A 19,814-nucleotide genomic window follows, 5' to 3' on the forward strand; every position below is an offset into this window, starting at 1 on the left:
ATTGAAAGAATATACCAATTGCATTGAATTCAAGTTTATTTGAAAAATAAAAAATGCAATTTTCACAGCCAATAGTGCAGTAATACCGTGCCGGTGGTGTAATGATGTCAATAATAATAATGAAAGTAATAATCCTACTACACTGAGGTCTTTTTTTATGCGGTTTTTTACGCGACTTTTTTTATGCGAATTTTCAGAGTTATGCGGTTTTTTTTATGCGAAGTTTCAGAGTTACGCGGTTTTTTTTTATGCGAATTTTCAGAGTTATGCGGTTTGCCCTTCTGCGGTCTTTTTTTATGCGAAGTTTCAGAGTTATGTGGTTTTTTTTTATGCGAATTTTCAGAGTTATGCGGTTTTTTTTTATGCGAATTTTCAGAGTTATGCGGTTTTTTTTATGCGGTACGTAAATTCGCATAAAAAAAGACTTCAGTGTACATGTTTTATGCTGCTGATTCATGCTGTTTAACTTGACTTACATATGCTGAAGTAACAGAAGCGCAGGTTCGCTTCGTTTGTTAGATTTCGTCTAATTGGTTTAATCGAAATAAAGCATGAGATAGTAAGTCTAGGTTTAACCAGGTTTAAAGCTGTTCCAATTTGTAGGTCATATTTGTTGCTGGCAAACAATCCAACTTCGGCTATTCCGGTCATCTGAATCCGGTTTTGGAAGAATTGGAAATGGTGATTAAAAACCGCAAACAGGATCTCACTTGCTTTCCTTCAAGATGGCCACATCGATTTTCACAAACTTATAGGTTCAAATAAAAAGTCTTACAGTTTCATCCGGAATTCCTAAATTTGTAGTGGATACTATTTTTGGTTCCGGAACTACAGAGTAAACAGGATTTGTAGAGTTTGTTAGATTAGGTCCGAACAAACTTTCCTATTTCTCTTCAATGAACAGTTGTTTTATCGAATTCCACAGTAATATTTATGATGTTATGAGTAATATGAGAAAGGCATCATTACACCACTAGGTGGATTAAAACAGGTTTTTTAGTTGAATACACTAATTGAACGTGCTTCCATTTTCAGTTGAATTAGAAAAATAATATGTTGTTTTCAATCAACATGAACGGTTGAATTGGCTTCTGTCACCGAAAAAAAACGTTAACACTGCAACGACTACTAGCCACTAGATGGCACACTACTACCGAAAAGAATTTTGCCGTCGCGGTTGTCTTTTCTATATTGGCAGGTATAAATATGATAGCGACTTTCCGTGTTGTATTGGAGGAAAAGACATAAACGAAACATAAACTCCTTTTTCATAAAATTTTTCTTATATATCACAGTTTTCTTCATTTGACTCAGCGACATCGACTCTCTAACTGAAAACTTTGAGCTCTCGGAAAGCAGAAACCGAGCCAAACATACCATGAAATAACAAGAAGCCACAGAGAACACTGTGAAGGATTTTATTGTCTTGATCCAAAACTATGTTTCGAACAAATATAAACCTACCTATTTTTCGATATAGCCTTCAGCTGAAAAATAACTACAACCAGTTGCAATATTGGTTGGAAGATACAACGAACTTCGTTTGACATATACAATTAGAGGGCCACATTCGAAACTCACTTCACTTTACCGCGTAAAAACATTAGTTCACGGCATTTTCAAATATCGGAAATTTAAATATGGCCATATCGTAACACATGCGAAAAACATCAAAACAATTTGCAAGCAGTTTCAAGAAGACTGCTGTCTTTCAGCAGTGATGGTAACGGATAGAGTTAAATTTTCTGATTTTAATCACAAAATTCGTTGCCAATGACAATTTCGTGTTGGATATAAACTTTGCTGGTTTGTGTCCAGGATATTCGTCAATTGAACACATTCTCAGAAAACAAGAGTTTTTTCAGCAAAGTCAATTCTGAATTTGACTTTTGATTCCCTCCTGGACTTACAGGTTGTCGACAAATGATCTCCGAATACTTTTATTACATTAGTAACAGTTAATTTGGTCGTCACATTCATCAATTTCGACAACTTAGCAAGCGAGTAGTATGGTTTTTCGCGATACACAAGCAAAATTTTGACGGATCGCTACTCTTGCCTCAATACCATTTCCACAATCGCGAATCAAATAGCAAGCTTGATGCTGCTTATTGAGGTTGAATACGACACAACGAACTGAACAAATTTGTACTCTAATTTCAATAAAGGTAGATTGCAATCGCAACGCGATCAGTTTATTAAGACAAAAATGTTTGAGCTTCGCACGCAAACTGTTAAAATTTTTATTATTTTATTTATTACACATTCTACGTATCTCATCCAATGACAGAGTAAAGATGAGATAATCTGCAGAAATACTGCGTTCATTAATAATTAGGGATTGAGATTTGACGATATTTCAAATTGGATTCAGCTGTCATTCCTAAGCTGGCCTTTGAAACACTGTTGCAAAAAGTGTTATCGCAATTCTATATAAAAACATAGAAAAGCACCTCAGTTAAATACACAGTCCTGTCCACATATGCCACTAGAAAACATACCCAATGTAGAACTTCATGTTCGGAGAATGACAGAAATACTTCCGTTTCGGAAACATCGGAAAGAGCGGTCAACAATTTCGAAACATAACTCACAGCGATTTCTCAAATTCAGTTGAACCGATTCTCTCAAACTTATACTCAAATGAAGGGTCTTATAATCCCACTAAATTCTAATAAATTTATTCACTTATTTGTTTAGGAGCTAGGGAAAAACCCTCTGGAGCTGAGATTTTTGTTCTCCTTCTCCACTAGGCGTCCAACCTTCTCATCTTTTGCATCAACAGATTACATTTGTCCAAATGGTGCATAGCCAAATCTTAAATTACCCTTATCTAAGCTACAAAAGTAACTAACATCTTCTCATATCGATAAATTATCTTAACTAAACTAGCCAGAAAATTATCGGAGAAGATTGTGTTTGATGGTGTTTTGAAATCAAATTCATCAGAGCAATTATTGAATACGCGACACATAGCATGAGGAATTCTGAGAAAGGGATTAAACCGCAAATTACACCGATTACACTAGATTTCGAAGTTTCATGCATCAAACAATTTCGATTTCGGAAATCTCAAAATCAATTACAAAGTCGATTTTTTCCAAAAAAAAATTTTCAAGTTACACTAGATCTGGAGGTTTCTTGCATTACTAAGCCATTTGGCATAAAAAAAACATTCTTTAGGTTTTCGGGTTTTCCGCTTATTTCCAAAGTTACGCGGTCCCAAAGTCGATTTTTTTTTCAAAAAAAAAATTTGTTTCTAGTTTCAAAGTTAATTTTTGCAAATATTTTTTTTCAAGTTACAGGTGAAGACATTTCAAGCATTTCTAAGACATTTGGCATAAAAAAATTCTTTACTTTTGCAGGTTTTTATACGCGGATTGGTTTGTATGTAATAATTCATTTGAAACGCGAAAATTATTAAAAATCATTCAAGTAGATCAAGTATTTCGGCTTGACGACCTATTGCTGAAGTGTATTTAAACTTTTAATATGGCTTCAGATTGTCAACTTGTTTTCATGAAAACCTTTTGAAGTAACTTTTTGTGTATAAATCAGAGATGGAAATAAGCCCATTTTGCGCACGAAAATGTGAATCAAAATTTCCGAATGTGAATCAAAAAACGAACACCGTGAATTAAGAAATTGAATAACAAACCTTAAATTGAAATTATGTTTTAAATGGTGGTAAATGGAATTGAAGACCTTTTTAAATTCTAAGTAAAACCAAAATTCATCTTATCTAAAATCGTTCGTTTCAAAATTCATTATAATATCTACAATAAATATCATTCGTGCCGTGACTATCGGATCGATCGGACGTAAATTCTGCTTTCTCCAATCGCGTGGTGAATTGTTTTATTCCGTTATCAAGGTCATCCCGTATTCTATTGTGTGCATCAGTGCGGTCGAGTGATAGTTCTAATTAATCCGTTCTCAAGGCCGACTGTGAGCTTGTGTAAAGCAGCACTGCGTGTGGTACCGTTAGCCAGCGCCAGCGCTGGGCGCTGCGTATATATCGTTGTACATTAGAAACAGTGATAAATATATATAGTGATAAAAAGATTGGTTTCATTGGACAGTGTAGTGAGAGACTAAAAACAAAGTGCTTTTTCCTCAAAGAGGTTTTTTGCACTTTATTGAACTGGAGTATTCACCGGTCGCCTAGGACCGGGCCTTGTCGGCCGATCACCCTTCGAGAGCTAAAGCTAAGTATTTTTTTTCTTTTTCCCTGTTGTTCAGTACCATTAGATTTTTATTGCCCCCTAATATTTACCCGCACGGACACATTTCCGTGCCATGACAAAAGGCACAGAATTGCCTGACCTTCCCCTAGATGATCAAATGGATGCTTCTGATGGCAATAAATCTCGCATTAGAAGCTATCCCGATGGGCTTGCACTCTCGGCCGGACCGTATGCGGTTTACATCCGGACCAAAGCGAATGGTAAAAAATTGAACCTTCTAAAACTTTCTAATGACCTGTCCTCGCGATACAATACTGTACAAAAAATTGAGAAAGTACGCCCGGACAAGCTTAGGGTCTTGTTAGCCAGTGCAAAACAGGCTAATGAGATCGTTCGAAGTGAGAATTTCACGCGGGAGTATCGCGTATACGTACCAGCTCGCGAAGTCGAGATAGACGGCGTGATCACCGATCCGAGTCTGACTTGCGAGGACGTTCTTAAGCATGGGGCAGGCGGTTTTAAAAACCCCCTACTCAAGAACGTTAAGATACTGGACTGCAAGCAATTGCGTTCAGTATCGACCGCTGAGGATGGGACTAAGTCCTATTTCCCATCGGACTTGTATCGGGTGACTTTCGCTGGCTCGGCTTTGCCTAATTACGTCCTCCTGGACCGAGTCCGTTTACCTGTTCGTCTTTTTGTGCCGCGGGTCATGAACTGCACCAATTGCAAACAATTGGGACATACAGCATCCCATTGTTGCAATAAATCCCGGTGTATAAAGTGTGGAGGGAGTCATGCGGATAACTCCTGCAGTGGAGACAATGAAAAGTGTCTCTACTGTAAGGAGGGGCCGCATGACCTCTCTGATTGTCCCGTGTACAAATTGCGTAAGGATAAAATGAAGCGTTCACTCAAGCAACATTCCAAACGCTCTTTTGCAGAAATGTTGAAATGTGCTACGCCACCTACCGAAAATCCTTACGCTTACTTGTCAACTGACGAGAGCGAATATGATGACCCCCTCGAAGGTACATCTTCGGCTGTCCCTCATAGCTCATCAATTAGAAAGAGAAGAAATAAATCTTCTCAAAAGCTCCCTAGTAAGGGTTCGAAGATGTCCTCTGATGGGTTCCGAAAAATTACAACAACTGGTAGTGATGGCAAAAAACCAGAGAAAAAAGCTCCAGGCCTTGGAAAATTAAATTCCGAGCAAGAATTTCCATCACTTCCTGGGACTTCAAAACCCCCGAAAGTCCCTAAAGATCAGTCAGAAAATTTACCAAATACTGGGTTTGTTAAATTCTCTGATATTGTGGACTGGATCATGTCTACTTTCAATATTTCTGAACCTCTTAAAAGCCTGATAATGGCTTTTATTCCTACAGTTAAAACATTCTTGAAGCAGTTGACTGCAAAATGGCCCCTTCTTTCAGCGATCGTATCCTTCGATGGCTAAGACACCCACCGAGGTCACGGATACAATCACTGTTATACAGTGGAATTGTAGAAGTATCATCCCAAAAATAGATCCTTTCAAATTTCTAGTAAATAATCTGAAATGTGACGCATTTGCATTGTGCGAAACTTGGCTAACTTCTGAAATACCCTTAAACTTCCACGATTTTAACATTATTCGTCTGGATCGAGATGATTCCTATGGAGGAGTACTTTTGGGGATCAAAAAGTGCTATTCTTTCTATCGCATTAACCTCCCCTCGATACCAGGTATTGAAGTTGTCGCATGTCATGTTACAATCAAAGGCAAGGACCTTTGCATTGCTTCCATCTACATTCCCCCAAGAGCCTCGGTTGGGCATCGGCGGCTCAATGATATCATAGAGCTTCTTCCCGCACCGACGTTGGTTTTAGGAGACTTTAACTCACACGGTACGAGATGGGGCTGTCTTCACGACGATAACAGATCAACTATGATCCATGATATCTGCGACAACTTCAATATGACAATCTTGAATACGGGAGAAATGACACGAATCCCTGCACCACCAGCAAGACCAAGTGCGCTAGACTTATCCCTTTGCTCGACATCGCTACGGTTGGGTTGCACGTGGAAGGTAATCCCTGATCCCCACGGTAGCGATCATCTGCCTATCGTAATTTCAATCGCCACCGGATTAAGACCATCGGAAACAATCAATGTTTCGTATGACCTCACAAGAAATATTGATTGGAATAGCTATGCGACCTCGATATCTGAGAAACTAGTAACAACACAAGAACTTCCTCCGGAGGAAGAGTACACGTTTTTGGCTGGCTTGATTCTCGACACCGCGACTCAAGCTCAGACGAAACGTGTACCCGGCGCGAAAACTAACATCCGTCCCCCCAACCCGTGGTGGGACAAAGAGTGCTCAGAATTAAACGCGGAGAGAACTGCATCATTTGTCGAGTTTAGGAAAAACGGAACATCTGATAATTTCAGAAACTACGCGGCATTAGACGCTAAAATGAAAAGCTTGATTAAAGCGAAGAAAAGCGGTTATTGGCGTCGATTCGTAGACGGATTATCGAGAGAAACATCAATGAGCACTCTTTGGAACACAGCCCGACGAATGCGCAACAAAAACACCACAAACGAAAGCGAGGAATATTCTAACCGCTGGATATTCGATTTCGCTAAAAAAGTATGTCCTGACTCTGTTCCGGAACAGACAATCATGCGCGTCGCTTCATCAAACAGAAACGAAACACCTTTTTCGATGGTCGAGTTCTCACTTGCGCTTTTATCGTGTAACAATAAATCTCCGGGGTTAGACAAAATCAAATTCAACTTGTTGAAAAATTTGCCTGACTCTGCCAAAAGGCGCTTATTGAATTTATTCAATAGGCTTCTTGAGGATAATATTGTCCCACATGACTGGAGACAAGTAAGAGTTATCGCCATTCAAAAACCAGGGAAACCTGCCTCCGATCACAATTCGTATCGGCCGATTGCTATGCTTTCCTGTATCCGGAAATTGTTCGAAAAAATGATTCTGTTTCGTCTAGACAATTGGGTCGAGACTAATGGCTTACTCTCAGATACACAATTTGGTTTCCGCAGGGGTAAAGGAACGAACGATTGTCTTGCGTTGCTCTCAACCGAAATTCAAATGGCATTTGCTCGTAAAGAACAAATGGCGTCAGTTTTCCTAGACATCAAGGGGGCTTTTGATTCAGTTTCCATAAACATCCTATCTGAGAAGTTGCATCAGCATGGTCTTTCACCAATTTTGAATAACTTTTTGTATAATCTGTTGTCCGAGAAATACATGTATTTCGCGCATGGTGATTTGTCGACAATACGATTCAGTTACATGGGTCTTCCTCAGGGCTCATGCTTAAGCCCCCTTTTATACAACTTTTACGTGAACAACATTGATGAATGTATCAACACATCTTGCACGCTAAGACAACTTGCCGACGACAGCGTTGTGTCTATTATAGGACCCAAAGCTGCCGATCTCCAAGGACCATTGCAAGATACCCTCGACAACTTGTCGACATGGGCTCTTCAAATGGGTATCGAGTTCTCTACGGAGAAAACTGAGCTGGTTGTATTTTCAAGGAAGCGAGAACCAGCACAATTACAGCTTCAACTAGGGGGTGAAACCATAGCTCAGGTCTTCACATTTAAATATCTCGGGGTCTGGTTCGACTCCAAAGGCACCTGGGGATGTCACATTAGGTATCTGAAACAAAAATGCCAACAGAGAATCAATTTTCTTCGTACAATAACCGGATCATGGTGGGGTGCCCACCCAGGAGACCTGATCAGGTTATACCAAACAACGATATTGTCCGTGATGGAATACGGATGCTTTTGCTTCCGATCCGCGGCGAACACTCATTTCATCAAGCTGGAAAGAATTCAGTATCGTTGTTTGCGTATTGCCTTAGGTTGCATGCAGTCGACTCATACGATGAGTCTTGAAGTACTGGCGGGCGTCTTACCGTTGAAAAATCGATTCTGGGATCTCTCATATCGATTGCTAATTCGATGCGACATCCTGAATCCGATGGTGATTGAAAATTTCGAAAGGCTTGTCGAGCTCAATTCTCAAACCCGTTTTATGTCCTTGTATTTTGATTACATGGCTCAGAATATTAATCCTTCTTCGTTTGTTTCCAATCGTGCTCATTTCTTGGATACTTCTGATTCTACTGTGTTTTTCGACACATCCATGAGAGAAGAAATTCGTGGAATCCCGGATCATGTGCGCCCTCAAGTGGCCCCAAATATTTTTTATAATAAATTTAGAACAGTCAACTGTGAAAAGGTGTTTTACAATGACGGTTCAAACATCAACAGGTCCACAGGCTTCGGCATCTTCAATCAAAACATCACCGCTTCGTACAAACTCAGTGATCCGGCTTCAGTCTACGTCGCAGAATTAGCTGCTATTCAGTACACCCTTGAGATCATTGAAACCTTGCCCAAAGACCATTACTTCATTGTGACGGACAGTCTAAGCTCAATAGAAGCTCTCCGGGCAATGAAGCCAGGAAAGTATCCCCCATATTTCCTGGGGAAAATACGGGAACACTTGCGAACTTTATCTGAACGGTCTTATTTAATATCGTTAGTCTGGGTCCCTTCGCATTGTTCCATTCCAGGCAATGAAAAGGCAGACTCATTGGCTAAGGTGGGCGCATTAGAAGGTGATATTTATGAAAGACCAATCTGCTTCAATGAATTTTTCAGTATCTCTCGTCAGAAAACTCTCGAAAGTTGGCAAACTTCATGGACGAATGACGAACTGGGACGATGGCTACACTCCATTATCCCTAAAGTATCGACGAAACCTTGGTTCAGGGGGATGAACGTGAGTCGTGATTTCATTCGCGTTATGTCACGGCTCATGTCAAATCACTACACCTTCAACGCACATCTCCGGCGTGTTGGGCTTGCGGAGAGCGGTCTCTGCACCTGTGGCGACGGTTATCAGGACATCGAGCATGTCGTGTGGTCGTGCGTAGAGTATCGTGACGCCAGGTCGAAGCTACTGGAATCCCTTAGGGCCCGAGGTAGACCGCCTGAGGTTCCGGTTCGGGATGTGTTGGCGAGTCGGGATAGTTTATATATGCTTCTCATATACCAGTACCTTAAACACATTGATATACAAGTGTAATGTGTTATCCCTCGCTCAGAAAGTATAAACTCCACCTACAGGTTCGACACTAACATCCGCCCGATTCTCTCGATCCCCGTCCCTGTCCACCATCTTCATTGGAACTAACAAGATCTTTTTTTGTCACTAACTTTTTCGTTACCCCTTCCCTATCTATTCACCATCTCGATGGCAACTAATTAGATCTTTATCGTTTTCAAACATTTTGTTCCCACATCCCCTTTTTACCCCGTTTCCACAATATTTACTTTTTTTTTCATTCTCTTCCGTAACATCACCATCATCGTCCACGGAAGGCCGCCCCAGTCGAAAACCAGCATGCGGGCCACCCGCCGGGCCTTCGTAGCCTGGGGGTGTTTCCCGCGGACCCACGCGGACCGAAGGATGCGGCCAACATGGATCTTCGCCAACAGCATATGGAAGACCCTCATGCGATATTCAATTCACCGGCCACTACCGATAGCTTCTCGAGAATCCGCTACCGCTACATTACATAATGATACTTTTCTAGTTTTAAGTTAGTCGTAATTAAGATTAGTAAATACCCTTGGCATCTTAGAGCTTAAGCAGTGTGCCTTAAAATTATACTATAATATTGAATAAAAAAAAAAAATACAATAAATATGAATCCATTTTATGCAAACATTTCATTTAGGCGGGGCTGGTCGATGGAACGGGGTCCTCGGAACATGATTTGCTCTGTATACGAAATGGGTCATCGGAATTCGATGAGGGGGGTGTCATATCGGATTTTTTTTCGAAAGATCGACTTTCTGAGATTTACAAAATTCGGCAAAAAAATTGATGCCAAATGCCTTAGAATTGTCTGTAACATCGAGATATAGAGTCATCTCGATTTTTTTTAAATTTCGACTCAGACTTTTATGAGATTTCCTTTTGTTGACGAATGTCTTAGAATGGTATAAAATCTTGTCGAGATAACACCAGATCTCCTCGTTTCATGAAATTCAGACATTTCACATAAACAATTTTTTTTGTTTCAGAATCGTTTTTTTTATTCCAATATTACTTATATTTTCAGAAACATCACTAGAAGATTATGTCTTTCAAGTTTTTTTGTTTGGGTATAAACTACCACCACCTTTTCAATTTGTAAACAGGTATGTCAAGTTAGGGGTTAGACCACTGTAGAAAAAAAAGAGAATGACTTTTTTGGGGAATTATTTTGGGATCCGAAAAATGGAGTAATCCGAATTTTGTATAAAACACTTTTTAATATTTATATTTAGGTACAAAAAAATGATCAGTTTTAAAAATTTAAAAACAAAATAGCGGCTTGGTGGCATTTCCACGAAAGCGCTGAATATATTCGATAGTTATCTCCACAGAGGTACGTAGGGGTTTTTTAAATTAATTGATTTTTTTTGTAAAATGGCAGCCCTTCGAAAATAAAACCGCATTTTTTCATCACAAAATTGTTCATAAAAATAATATTCACCATTCAAAAACCCCTACGTACCTCTGTGGAGATAACTATCGAGAATATTCGGTAAAATTTTTGAATCGATTGGTCAAGATTTACTTGACATATGTTTCCGACCGCCAAAATGCAGCACTTTCGCGGAAATGCCACCAAGCCGCCATTTTGTCTTTCAATCTTTTAAACTGATTATTTTTAGGTACTTAAATATACATATAGAAAAGTGCTTTATACAAACTTCGGATTACTCCACGTTTTGGATCCCAAGATAATTCTCCAAAAAAGTCCTCTTTTTTCTACAGTGGTGTAACCCCTTAATATAGATCTAAATGTGGCAACCCTGCACACTATACAAAATCAAACAAAGCACGCTGTGTGCTGGGCGGTGTTGTTTTCTTCTTCCGTATCAGTACTACCGATTGAAAGTAGTCCCAAAGTAGACCCCAACTGGATGAATTTATCAGTAAGTTTTACAAAAATTTGCACCTCGTTTCGCCATCACTTTAAAAAAAATACTCATGAAATTGAAAATTTTCCACTTATCGTGCTTTAATACAGGAACCGAAAGTCGGATCTGGATCAACTTTTCTGGGATTTTTCAAGAATTTCAAGACCTTTGTTTTGATTCTTAGTTTGTAAAAATCGGGTAAGAAATTTTTGAGTAAATTTCAGAGCGCATTTTCTCATAGATTTGCCCAAATTGCCTTGTAATTCCCGAACCGGTTCGGGACAGAATTCAATAGCGATCTTTGGAACCATAAGACCCTTCATTTGAATCTGAGTTTGTGAAAATCGGTTCAGCCATCAGTGAGAAAATCGGGTGACATTATTTGTTACATTCACACGTACATATATACATACATACATAGAATTTTTTTTATCTCGTCGAACTGAATCGAATGCTATATGATACTTGGCCCCTCGTTCAAAAGTCGATTTTCACAGTGATTGCATGACATTTCCATATGAGAAAGGCAAAAAAATCGAAATGATACTAAATATTGACGTTTCATGCAATTCTAAGCTTTTGGCTTCAAACAAATTTTTAATTTCGGAAATTTTATCACCCTCACTATGTTGATTTTTAAAGATCGACAATATTCAGCTTTTGACCCCCCTTACCCATATCCGATTTAGCTCAAATTTTGCATAGAGACTTGTGTTGAGGTGCTTAAACATTTGAGCACTACCGCATGAAGAAATTAGAGATGACCTTAAAATATCGGCACCCTAGTGTCCATTCACCGTTTCGGCGATAGAGTGGGCATTTTTTTGAGAAACTGCCATTATTACACCACCAAATGTTGATCTGTCACTATCTGCTAAGCTGCGGTCGCAACGGAAAACGTTGAAAGAGTTCCCGAATAGCTGCTGGAAGTTGATACTGTCGACGAGTCCGGTCTCGGTTAAAATGATGACATCGAAATTGCAGTCAGCCGTACCCACCACATTCGCCCGATTTATCCCCAAGCGACTATTTTCTTCTCTAAGATGTTCATCGAATGATGCGTTTCACGAGGCTAAGGAGAATTCATGGTAGGAAAATGGTGTAGAAATGTTGGAAGGCCGTTGAAACAATTGTATTGCTCTTAAAAGGGAAATCATTGAAGAATAAAATCGAAATTTCGAAAAAAAGTGTTGATTTCTTTGTCATATCAGGTTTTTTTCTACTGACGTTAATAAATGGTTATTAAAACTGAAGGTCGTTTCTTCACACCAAAACAGAAAACTTTAATCACATTTGTCAACAATTTCAACTTGCTTGGGAACTTACAGAGAATGCCACAACAGCCAGTATGCGCTGGTGATGTAAATAATCGTACCGAAGAGTCAGACCGACGAGATTGATGCCCCTTTTCGGTACGAGATAATTTAAAGCTGCGAGTGAAATGCATTTGCATCATCATATGCGTAAACCGTAAATGAAAACGTTGCGGTATGGATGAGTGCCAATGAACCGACCTCCGCCGGTTATTGCACTTCGTCAAAAGATCAAGAATTAATCAAGAGTGGAGTTTACCCTCCTCCTCCTCCTCTGCTTGGGACATGATTAGAATATTTATTACCAACGCCAGCAAAGCAACAAAAAAAGTTTCCAAGTGTTGGCGTTGGACTTTGTAGTTCGCTTTTTGTCTTGTGGGTCGCGACCGGTCCGGCCCGGGAAATGATTGATATTGATTTGCCTGCAGTGTGTTAAATAATCACTTAGAATAACACTTCAGCTAGCCTTATTCGACTCTTGGCTTGAATTGTGTTACGTCAAAAATGGGTGCAATTCAAGATATCGAGCAGTGATTCGAGTATCATCAACAGGACGCTGAAAGTGATAAGCAGCCGCAATGATACCGCGAACCGGTTGATTGCTCTGTGCAAACATTACGGTGTAAAGTGGACACTAATTGCAATGTGATACTTTTCTGTTGTGTCATTCAACGTGAACTGGCACTGGCGCCGCCCCACATCCAACGGCAAATTGAAACACAGGGAAAAGGTTTCAGTCCGCATCGTTGGATTCCAGCAACCAGATATGTGTGGTTTATTCTGAGATATACCGCTCGAAGTGTGATGATTTGGCGCCACCGCTCGTCCCTTTAAGAGGGCGACCAAGATCGATAGATAGTGAACGGAAAGAGTTCTGCGTGGGGCCGACCGTTCGTTTTGTTTGTTGTGTTATACTAATGAGGATTCGAACGGACACGTTTTTTTAGCAACAGATCTAGCGATAAACATTGTGATAGGCAGTCACGTTTCGAATACTGATCATGTTCTTTGCAATACGGAGTGGTATTTTAATGTTTTAGTTTGTTTAACGTTTCGTTTTCGACTCATCAGTGCATTAGCAGTTTATGTTTAATTATTTTAACATTTTTGTTTAAACAACAACATAAGCAGGAGTGAATCGGCTTTGAAAAAGAAATACAACACATAAATTGAACTCGAACGGGCAAAACTTTCTGTTATGATTCTCCAAAACAGCTGATTCACTTCTTGTATACAAAGGAATGCCTGCAATGTACTAAGTATTGCTATTGTATTATTTGGAATCAGTGGTGTTATGATTGAATTGAATTGTTGAAAGATGAATCATTCAATGGCCTGATTCTTATCATTTTCGATTTTGATATTTTCATTCCGAACAACTAACAGAGTCTAACCAGAATTCACATACCCGCTACTGGAAAGGCGTAAGCAAACCAGTTGTGAATAGTAAACGACCTCGTTCGAGTCCAAATTTGGAAACCTTGTTGCAAATTCTAACAAAGCTCCCGCCGCCGAGACTTGGAGCAGATTCGAGTCAGTGTTTTGAGAAAAAAAAACAAAAAACAGTCTGAAAGCACACTTACCCAATCATTGCCGGACGACTTGGGATTGCAGTCGGTTTTGATTTTCTCGCCCAACCTGGACTGCACGATAATCTGTGCGGATTTCATTGCCAAAATTTTGACAAACTTCTCCAGGTTGCTTTTGTCCTGTATGTTCGTTTGGCATGCCATTTTTTCACTCGGTGGTGCCACTTGCTGTAAGCTTGGGAACAGGTAAAACGCTATCTGTAGTTACGACTAGAACATAGTGCTATGCGCAAAACGATTACAAATATTCACAATTTTTCACCTTTTTCCACAAATTACGAAAACCAGACCGTCGAGATTGCGTTTTTCGCACGAAAAGAAAATACTGATGACAATGGATGTCAAACTGACAGAAGAACGAGCATAACTGAGCGTGATAACGATATTAAAGTGAATTTGAGCTCCATGGAGCCCCTGGTGGTGACTGGCAAAAACCGTAGCGGTTTGTTGGTAGGTGGAATCTGTAGTATGCTGTTGAACATTTGAAATCGATGAGGCGGCGGCGTCGTTCACATTGAAAAAAATAAATACATTCTATCAATGGGAGCTGTTCGATCTGGTTGGATTTTACTGCTGATCTTGGAATAAAAAAAACTATCTAGAGCGAACGCGATGCAGCAGGATGAAATTTAATCGACAAGATAATCATTGCGTGCAAATTCGTTTGATGACAATACAAGTTTTGCGTGCAAGCTCGAACGAAATTTTCTTTGTTTAGTAACCCTCTAAGAAAGCAGTCTTCCGTTAGTTCTAACGTTGATCCGAAGAATGTCTAATAAACCGTCGAACGGGAAACCGAAAACCGTTTGCCAGATTTTGAAACAGACCGTTGAGCCGAGTTTCATTCTTTTTCGTTCAACAACCCCAACAACAGCCATTTGGAGCCCCGTTGGATTAGTTTTACTGAAGAATTTTGAATGTTTTTTTTTTAATAAACACTAATTACCTGCAGAATACTTGTACTTCACGTAGAATAACAACACATTTTTTTTTATATGGAGAAAACACTATTTTCGTAAGAAAGAAAACAACAACAAACCGTTCCAAAAAACTGAACGAGTACGAGTATGTCGTTCAACATATGCTCTGTCTAACAAGATCTAACCGCTTTCTCAGTGGGGACTTTTTCCGCCGTTTTTGACATTAAAACTGTCTTACAAAACTTCTAAAATAGCCGCGCAATCGTTTTCTGTCGTAATTTTGAACGAATATAACAATCCATTCGAAAACTCTTAACATAAATATGCATATGTAAAAGTGGAAATGTTTTCCAATAGTACACTATTGAACAATCAGTTTGAATTGATCCATGTTTTCACGAGCCAATCATACACACATTATCAGGACAACCAGCAAACTGAGCGGATATAATAGCCAAAAGTTGAGTTTTTTTTCATCATTCTTTCTGGACCGGTTCTCGCCGCACGACGAGCAGTGTGAAACATTTTACACATTTCAACTTTATTCTGTCTGGAGCAGCAGGAAATTTTATTTCTCCATCATTATTTCATCATTTATTTATTTTACTTCACAATCATTTCTTCTGGAGCGGTTTTCGCAGCACGTCGGGCAGTGGGAAAGATTTTAAGAATTTCATCTTTTTTTTGTCTGGAGCGATAACAACAGCAGGACGGGTGTCAGAGAAATTTAACTTCGTGCTGGTCATATGCGAATATTAGCTTCGGAACAAGATGGAGTACCGAAATGAACGCTATAGTTAGCAATTATGATCAAAGATGAATTATCTCGGCCATTGTAAGGGCTGCCATAACTAATCAAGCTATTCACTACTATTTCCCAAATTGTTTCCTGCTTTATACAAAAGCAAGCATCATTTCTTGATTTAGGTATGCCGACGAATCTGATTTTTATCAATTACTGAGAGAAAGTCCAAATGATTAAGATCAAAATCATTTGTTTTTTTTTCCTGGCGCAGAAGGTTTTACTTTTTCCGTCCGTCCTGCAGCAGAACAGCACATAGTGCGGATCAGTTAAATTTTAAACAAAATTTTTCGGAAAGGTTTTTTTTACGTGATTACTTTTGCAGATTTTTCCAAGAAAGCGGTTCTAACGATTACAAAAATAACCAGATATAGAATTTTGAGGTTGATTACTTCACCTCGGATTATCATTTTTCATATTTCGCACCGAAAAACGGTGTTTTTTCTGTTGCCATTCACTTTTCGAAGAATTGCACTCGCACGTAAAAGATTAGCAACTGAAAGATGTAATCGCGGGATTCATATCAGGCTTTTAGTAGGTAGTATTTTCTTTGATATTGAACGCTGCACGGAGCATTTTTCTCGAACGCGAAGCAGTCAAATGCTGGCTTTATTTGCACTCGTTTGGTGCGAAGTTCGCACTGTGAAAAGTGAACAAAGCAAATCCAATTATTCTAGATTTGCACTAAATTGATGAATTTTATCTTTGATTTGCAAGTTGATTAAGTATTTAATTTGATTAATAGTTCTTTAGTAAACATTTAGAGCCGTTTTCGTTGTCTTTTTCTCCAATGCAAACGACCATTATTTTTGGATTTTTCATTATTCAAACAATGTTTTCGTAATAAACGTGGTATTAACAACAATCTCACAATCTGGAGTAATTTCGTTACACTTTCGTGTTTTGAAAATTTCATCATTCAGGTCCAGAATTCAGGTACGGAATCCAGATCTCATCTCTATATTTCAAGTTCAGAACTCAGCATTCAGGTTCCAGGTGCAAAATCCAACTCCAGCTAAAGAATCCATATCTAAAATTTGGCTTCAGGTATGGAATCAAGATCCAAAATTCTAGTTCACAATCCTGATCGAGAAGTCAGGATCAGAATTCGTATAAAGGAACCAGGATTAGAATTCAACCCCTGATTCCCAGTTTACATTCCAGGTTCAGAATTCAAGTCCAAAATCCAAACACACATCTTAAATTCGGTTCGAATCCTGGTTGAAGTTTAGAATTCAGGCTTGGAATCCAGATTCAGATTCCGACTCCAGGTCTATATTTTCAGTTCCAGATCATAGCCCAAGCAACAAGAAGCTTCACAATTACTTAAAACATTCACTTTCTTGCTGCTTAAAAGTACATGTGGGACTTTTGAGAACTTGAAAGTACATAACAAGTTCCACGTGAACTTTCTCGCTGCATAGAAGCTGAGCAATGTATTCTAGAAGCAGCTTAGAAGTCCGTTCGGTTGCGTCGCGCGAACTTTCATGTGTGGATAATTATTTAAAAATGGGCTGCTTAGAATGATATTGATATTCTTTGAAAGCTGCTTGAACCGAATCAGTCCCTTTTATCTGAACTTTTGGTTAGTTGGGAGTCCAGGTACAGAACCCAGGCACAGAATTCAGGTTCAGAATAGGTCTTGAATTTAGGACCAGGTCCAAAATTCTGGCCTACAATTCCGATCGAGAAACCCGGTTCAGAATTCAGACTCGGAATCCTGGTATGGAATCCAGGGTCAAATTTTGTGATTCCAGGATTGAAAACTAGATCCAGATCTTGAGTTCAGATACAGATACCAAGTCCAGGTGCAAAATCAAGATCCAGAATCACGATCAAGAATCCTGGCTCAGAGTACAAGTCTATGTTGGTTTTAAATTCCGGTACGGAATCCTGATTCAGGTTCAGAACCCAGGTCCGCATCCAAACCTTACGAGCCCGGTCAAGATGGTCAAGATCTTAGTCAAGGAAACGAATTCTTGTTCAGAAATGAAGTCCAGACACAGAGTTGAGAATAGGAATTCAAATTCTGAATTTAGGACCAAGTCTAGAATCCAAGTCCTAATTTCAGGCTCAAAACTCTGTTTAGAATTCAGGTTCAGAATTCCGGTGCGACGTTCAGGTCCAAATTGTATATTCAAGTGCAGAATCCATGTTCAAGTTCAGGTTTTTCAGTGTCTCAGTCTACAGTCAGATTCAGTGTCTCAGTCTACAATCCAGGTTCTGAATGAATGTCCAAAATACAGGTGCAAAATCCAGATACAGATACTGAGTTCAATTCCAAAGTTCGGCTCCAGATTTTGAATCCTAGTCCGGAATTCAGGTTCAGGATCCTGGCCTGAAAAAAAAAACTCTTGAATCCTTTTCAATATAATATAATAATAATAATAATAATAATAATAATAATAATAATAATAATAATAATAATAATAATAATAATAATAATAATAATAATAATAATAATAATAATAATAATAATAATAATAATAATAATAACAATAATAATAATAATAATAATAAGAATAATAATAATAATAATAATAATAATAATTATAATAATAATAATAATAATCATAATGCAGATTAATCTGTATATAAGGAGTGTATCGATAAGTCAAACAGTTATTACTCTGAAATGGTTAATTTTTTGCAGCGTGTTTTGCGGTGACATGTTTGTTTACATGTCAATAACATCTGCGCAAACGATCGGTTTCGGTACGGTTTATCGTTTCAATGATGAGTCGAATTAATCCGGAAACGCGAAAGAGAATTCTTCACGCTTGGTGCTTAGAAAGTGGTGTCACGTACAACGAAATTGCAAAACGGGTCAGGCCAAAACAAGAGCGCGAAAATTGTATAACCGGGTTCTACAGAATAAAGACGGATGCATCCCGATCGACGACGAAACCTACGCCAAGGAAAACTCTCGAGCGCTGCCTGGACTGCAATATTATACAAAATCGGTGTACGAGGACCTGGATGACGCTGACACCACGGTGGCGATGGAAAAGTTGGGGCAGAAGGTGTTGGTCTGGCAAGTAATTTGTACCTGTGGTTTGCTCCTCCTCTCTTCTGGCTGGGTTTGGCTTCAGCCCACTACGCCAACTCCGTTCTACAGTGGTTGTCAAAAAATGATGTTCAATTCGTGGAAAAGGACATCAACCCACCGAACTGCCCGGATCTTCGGCCAATTGAAAGGTATTGGGCAATTGTCCAGCGGCACTTTCGAAAGGAAGGTACAGTGTCCCAAAACATGCAGGAGTTAAAAAAAAACTGGACCGCTGCCACCAAGAAAGTCACAAAAGTAACTGTACAGAATTTAATGAAGAATGTCAAGTCCAAGTGCGAGCGTTTCACAGAAACTAGGATTTTCTTCAATATAATTAGTGAAATGCATAAAAATGTAACTTTTCTACAATATATCGAAAACTGATGTCAAAATATTTTTTTTCCGCTTTTTTATTCAATAATCAATGTTGCTAACTACTTTTCGATATACTCTTTATATATGTATGTATAAATAAAATACAGATTAATCTGTATATATGGCAACCCTGTTTCGCATGGCATATTTTCACACGACCCCATACTAGTATGAAGATGTGTTCAACATCATCACTTTCGCTTTCGCATTGCCGTTCGTAATTGAATGTGTTAGTGACGGCACAAATTATTTTAATTTCCATCTTGATGAATGTTTTGGTAGGAAATATTGAACGTTTAATTAACTCTTAATGATAATCTGGGGCACTAAAAAGTGCCTTGAATTGTCACAATCAACAAGATCTGACGACTGATCCCTTCTGGTGCGATATAGTTGTTGTGTACCGGCCCTGCTGGAACTGGATTTCGTGAGGTCCTCGATGTTGCTCTCGTGTGTGTCTTGCTTCGGGAACAGTTGTTCAGCAAATGGTAGGAAAGCGACAAAATTCAACTAGTTCTTTATGATGATCTTAAGCACCGAAAAGTGCTTTGAATTGTC

At 39.0% G+C, this 19,814-nt stretch overlaps 1 protein-coding gene across 1 annotated transcript in view; it reads right to left on the reverse strand.

Annotated features, from left to right (window-relative positions):
* LOC131439212 (autophagy-related protein 13 homolog) overlaps positions 1-14,432 on the reverse strand; it is a 103,591-nt gene extending 89,159 nt beyond the window's left edge. Inside the window, exons 1-2 of the mRNA XM_058609966.1 lie at positions 14,373-14,432; positions 14,105-14,285 (exon numbers count right to left, since the gene is read on the reverse strand). Of these exons, the coding sequence (XP_058465949.1) occupies positions 14,105-14,254 (150 nt within the window). The 5' untranslated portion in view covers positions 14,255-14,285; positions 14,373-14,432. The remainder of the gene's footprint in view (positions 1-14,104; positions 14,286-14,372) is intronic.
* Between the last annotated feature and the right edge of the window lie 5,382 nt (positions 14,433-19,814).

This window comes from Malaya genurostris, chromosome 3 (genome assembly GCF_030247185.1).
Source record: "Malaya genurostris strain Urasoe2022 chromosome 3, Malgen_1.1, whole genome shotgun sequence".
Taxonomy (NCBI): Eukaryota; Metazoa; Arthropoda; class Insecta; order Diptera; family Culicidae; genus Malaya; species Malaya genurostris.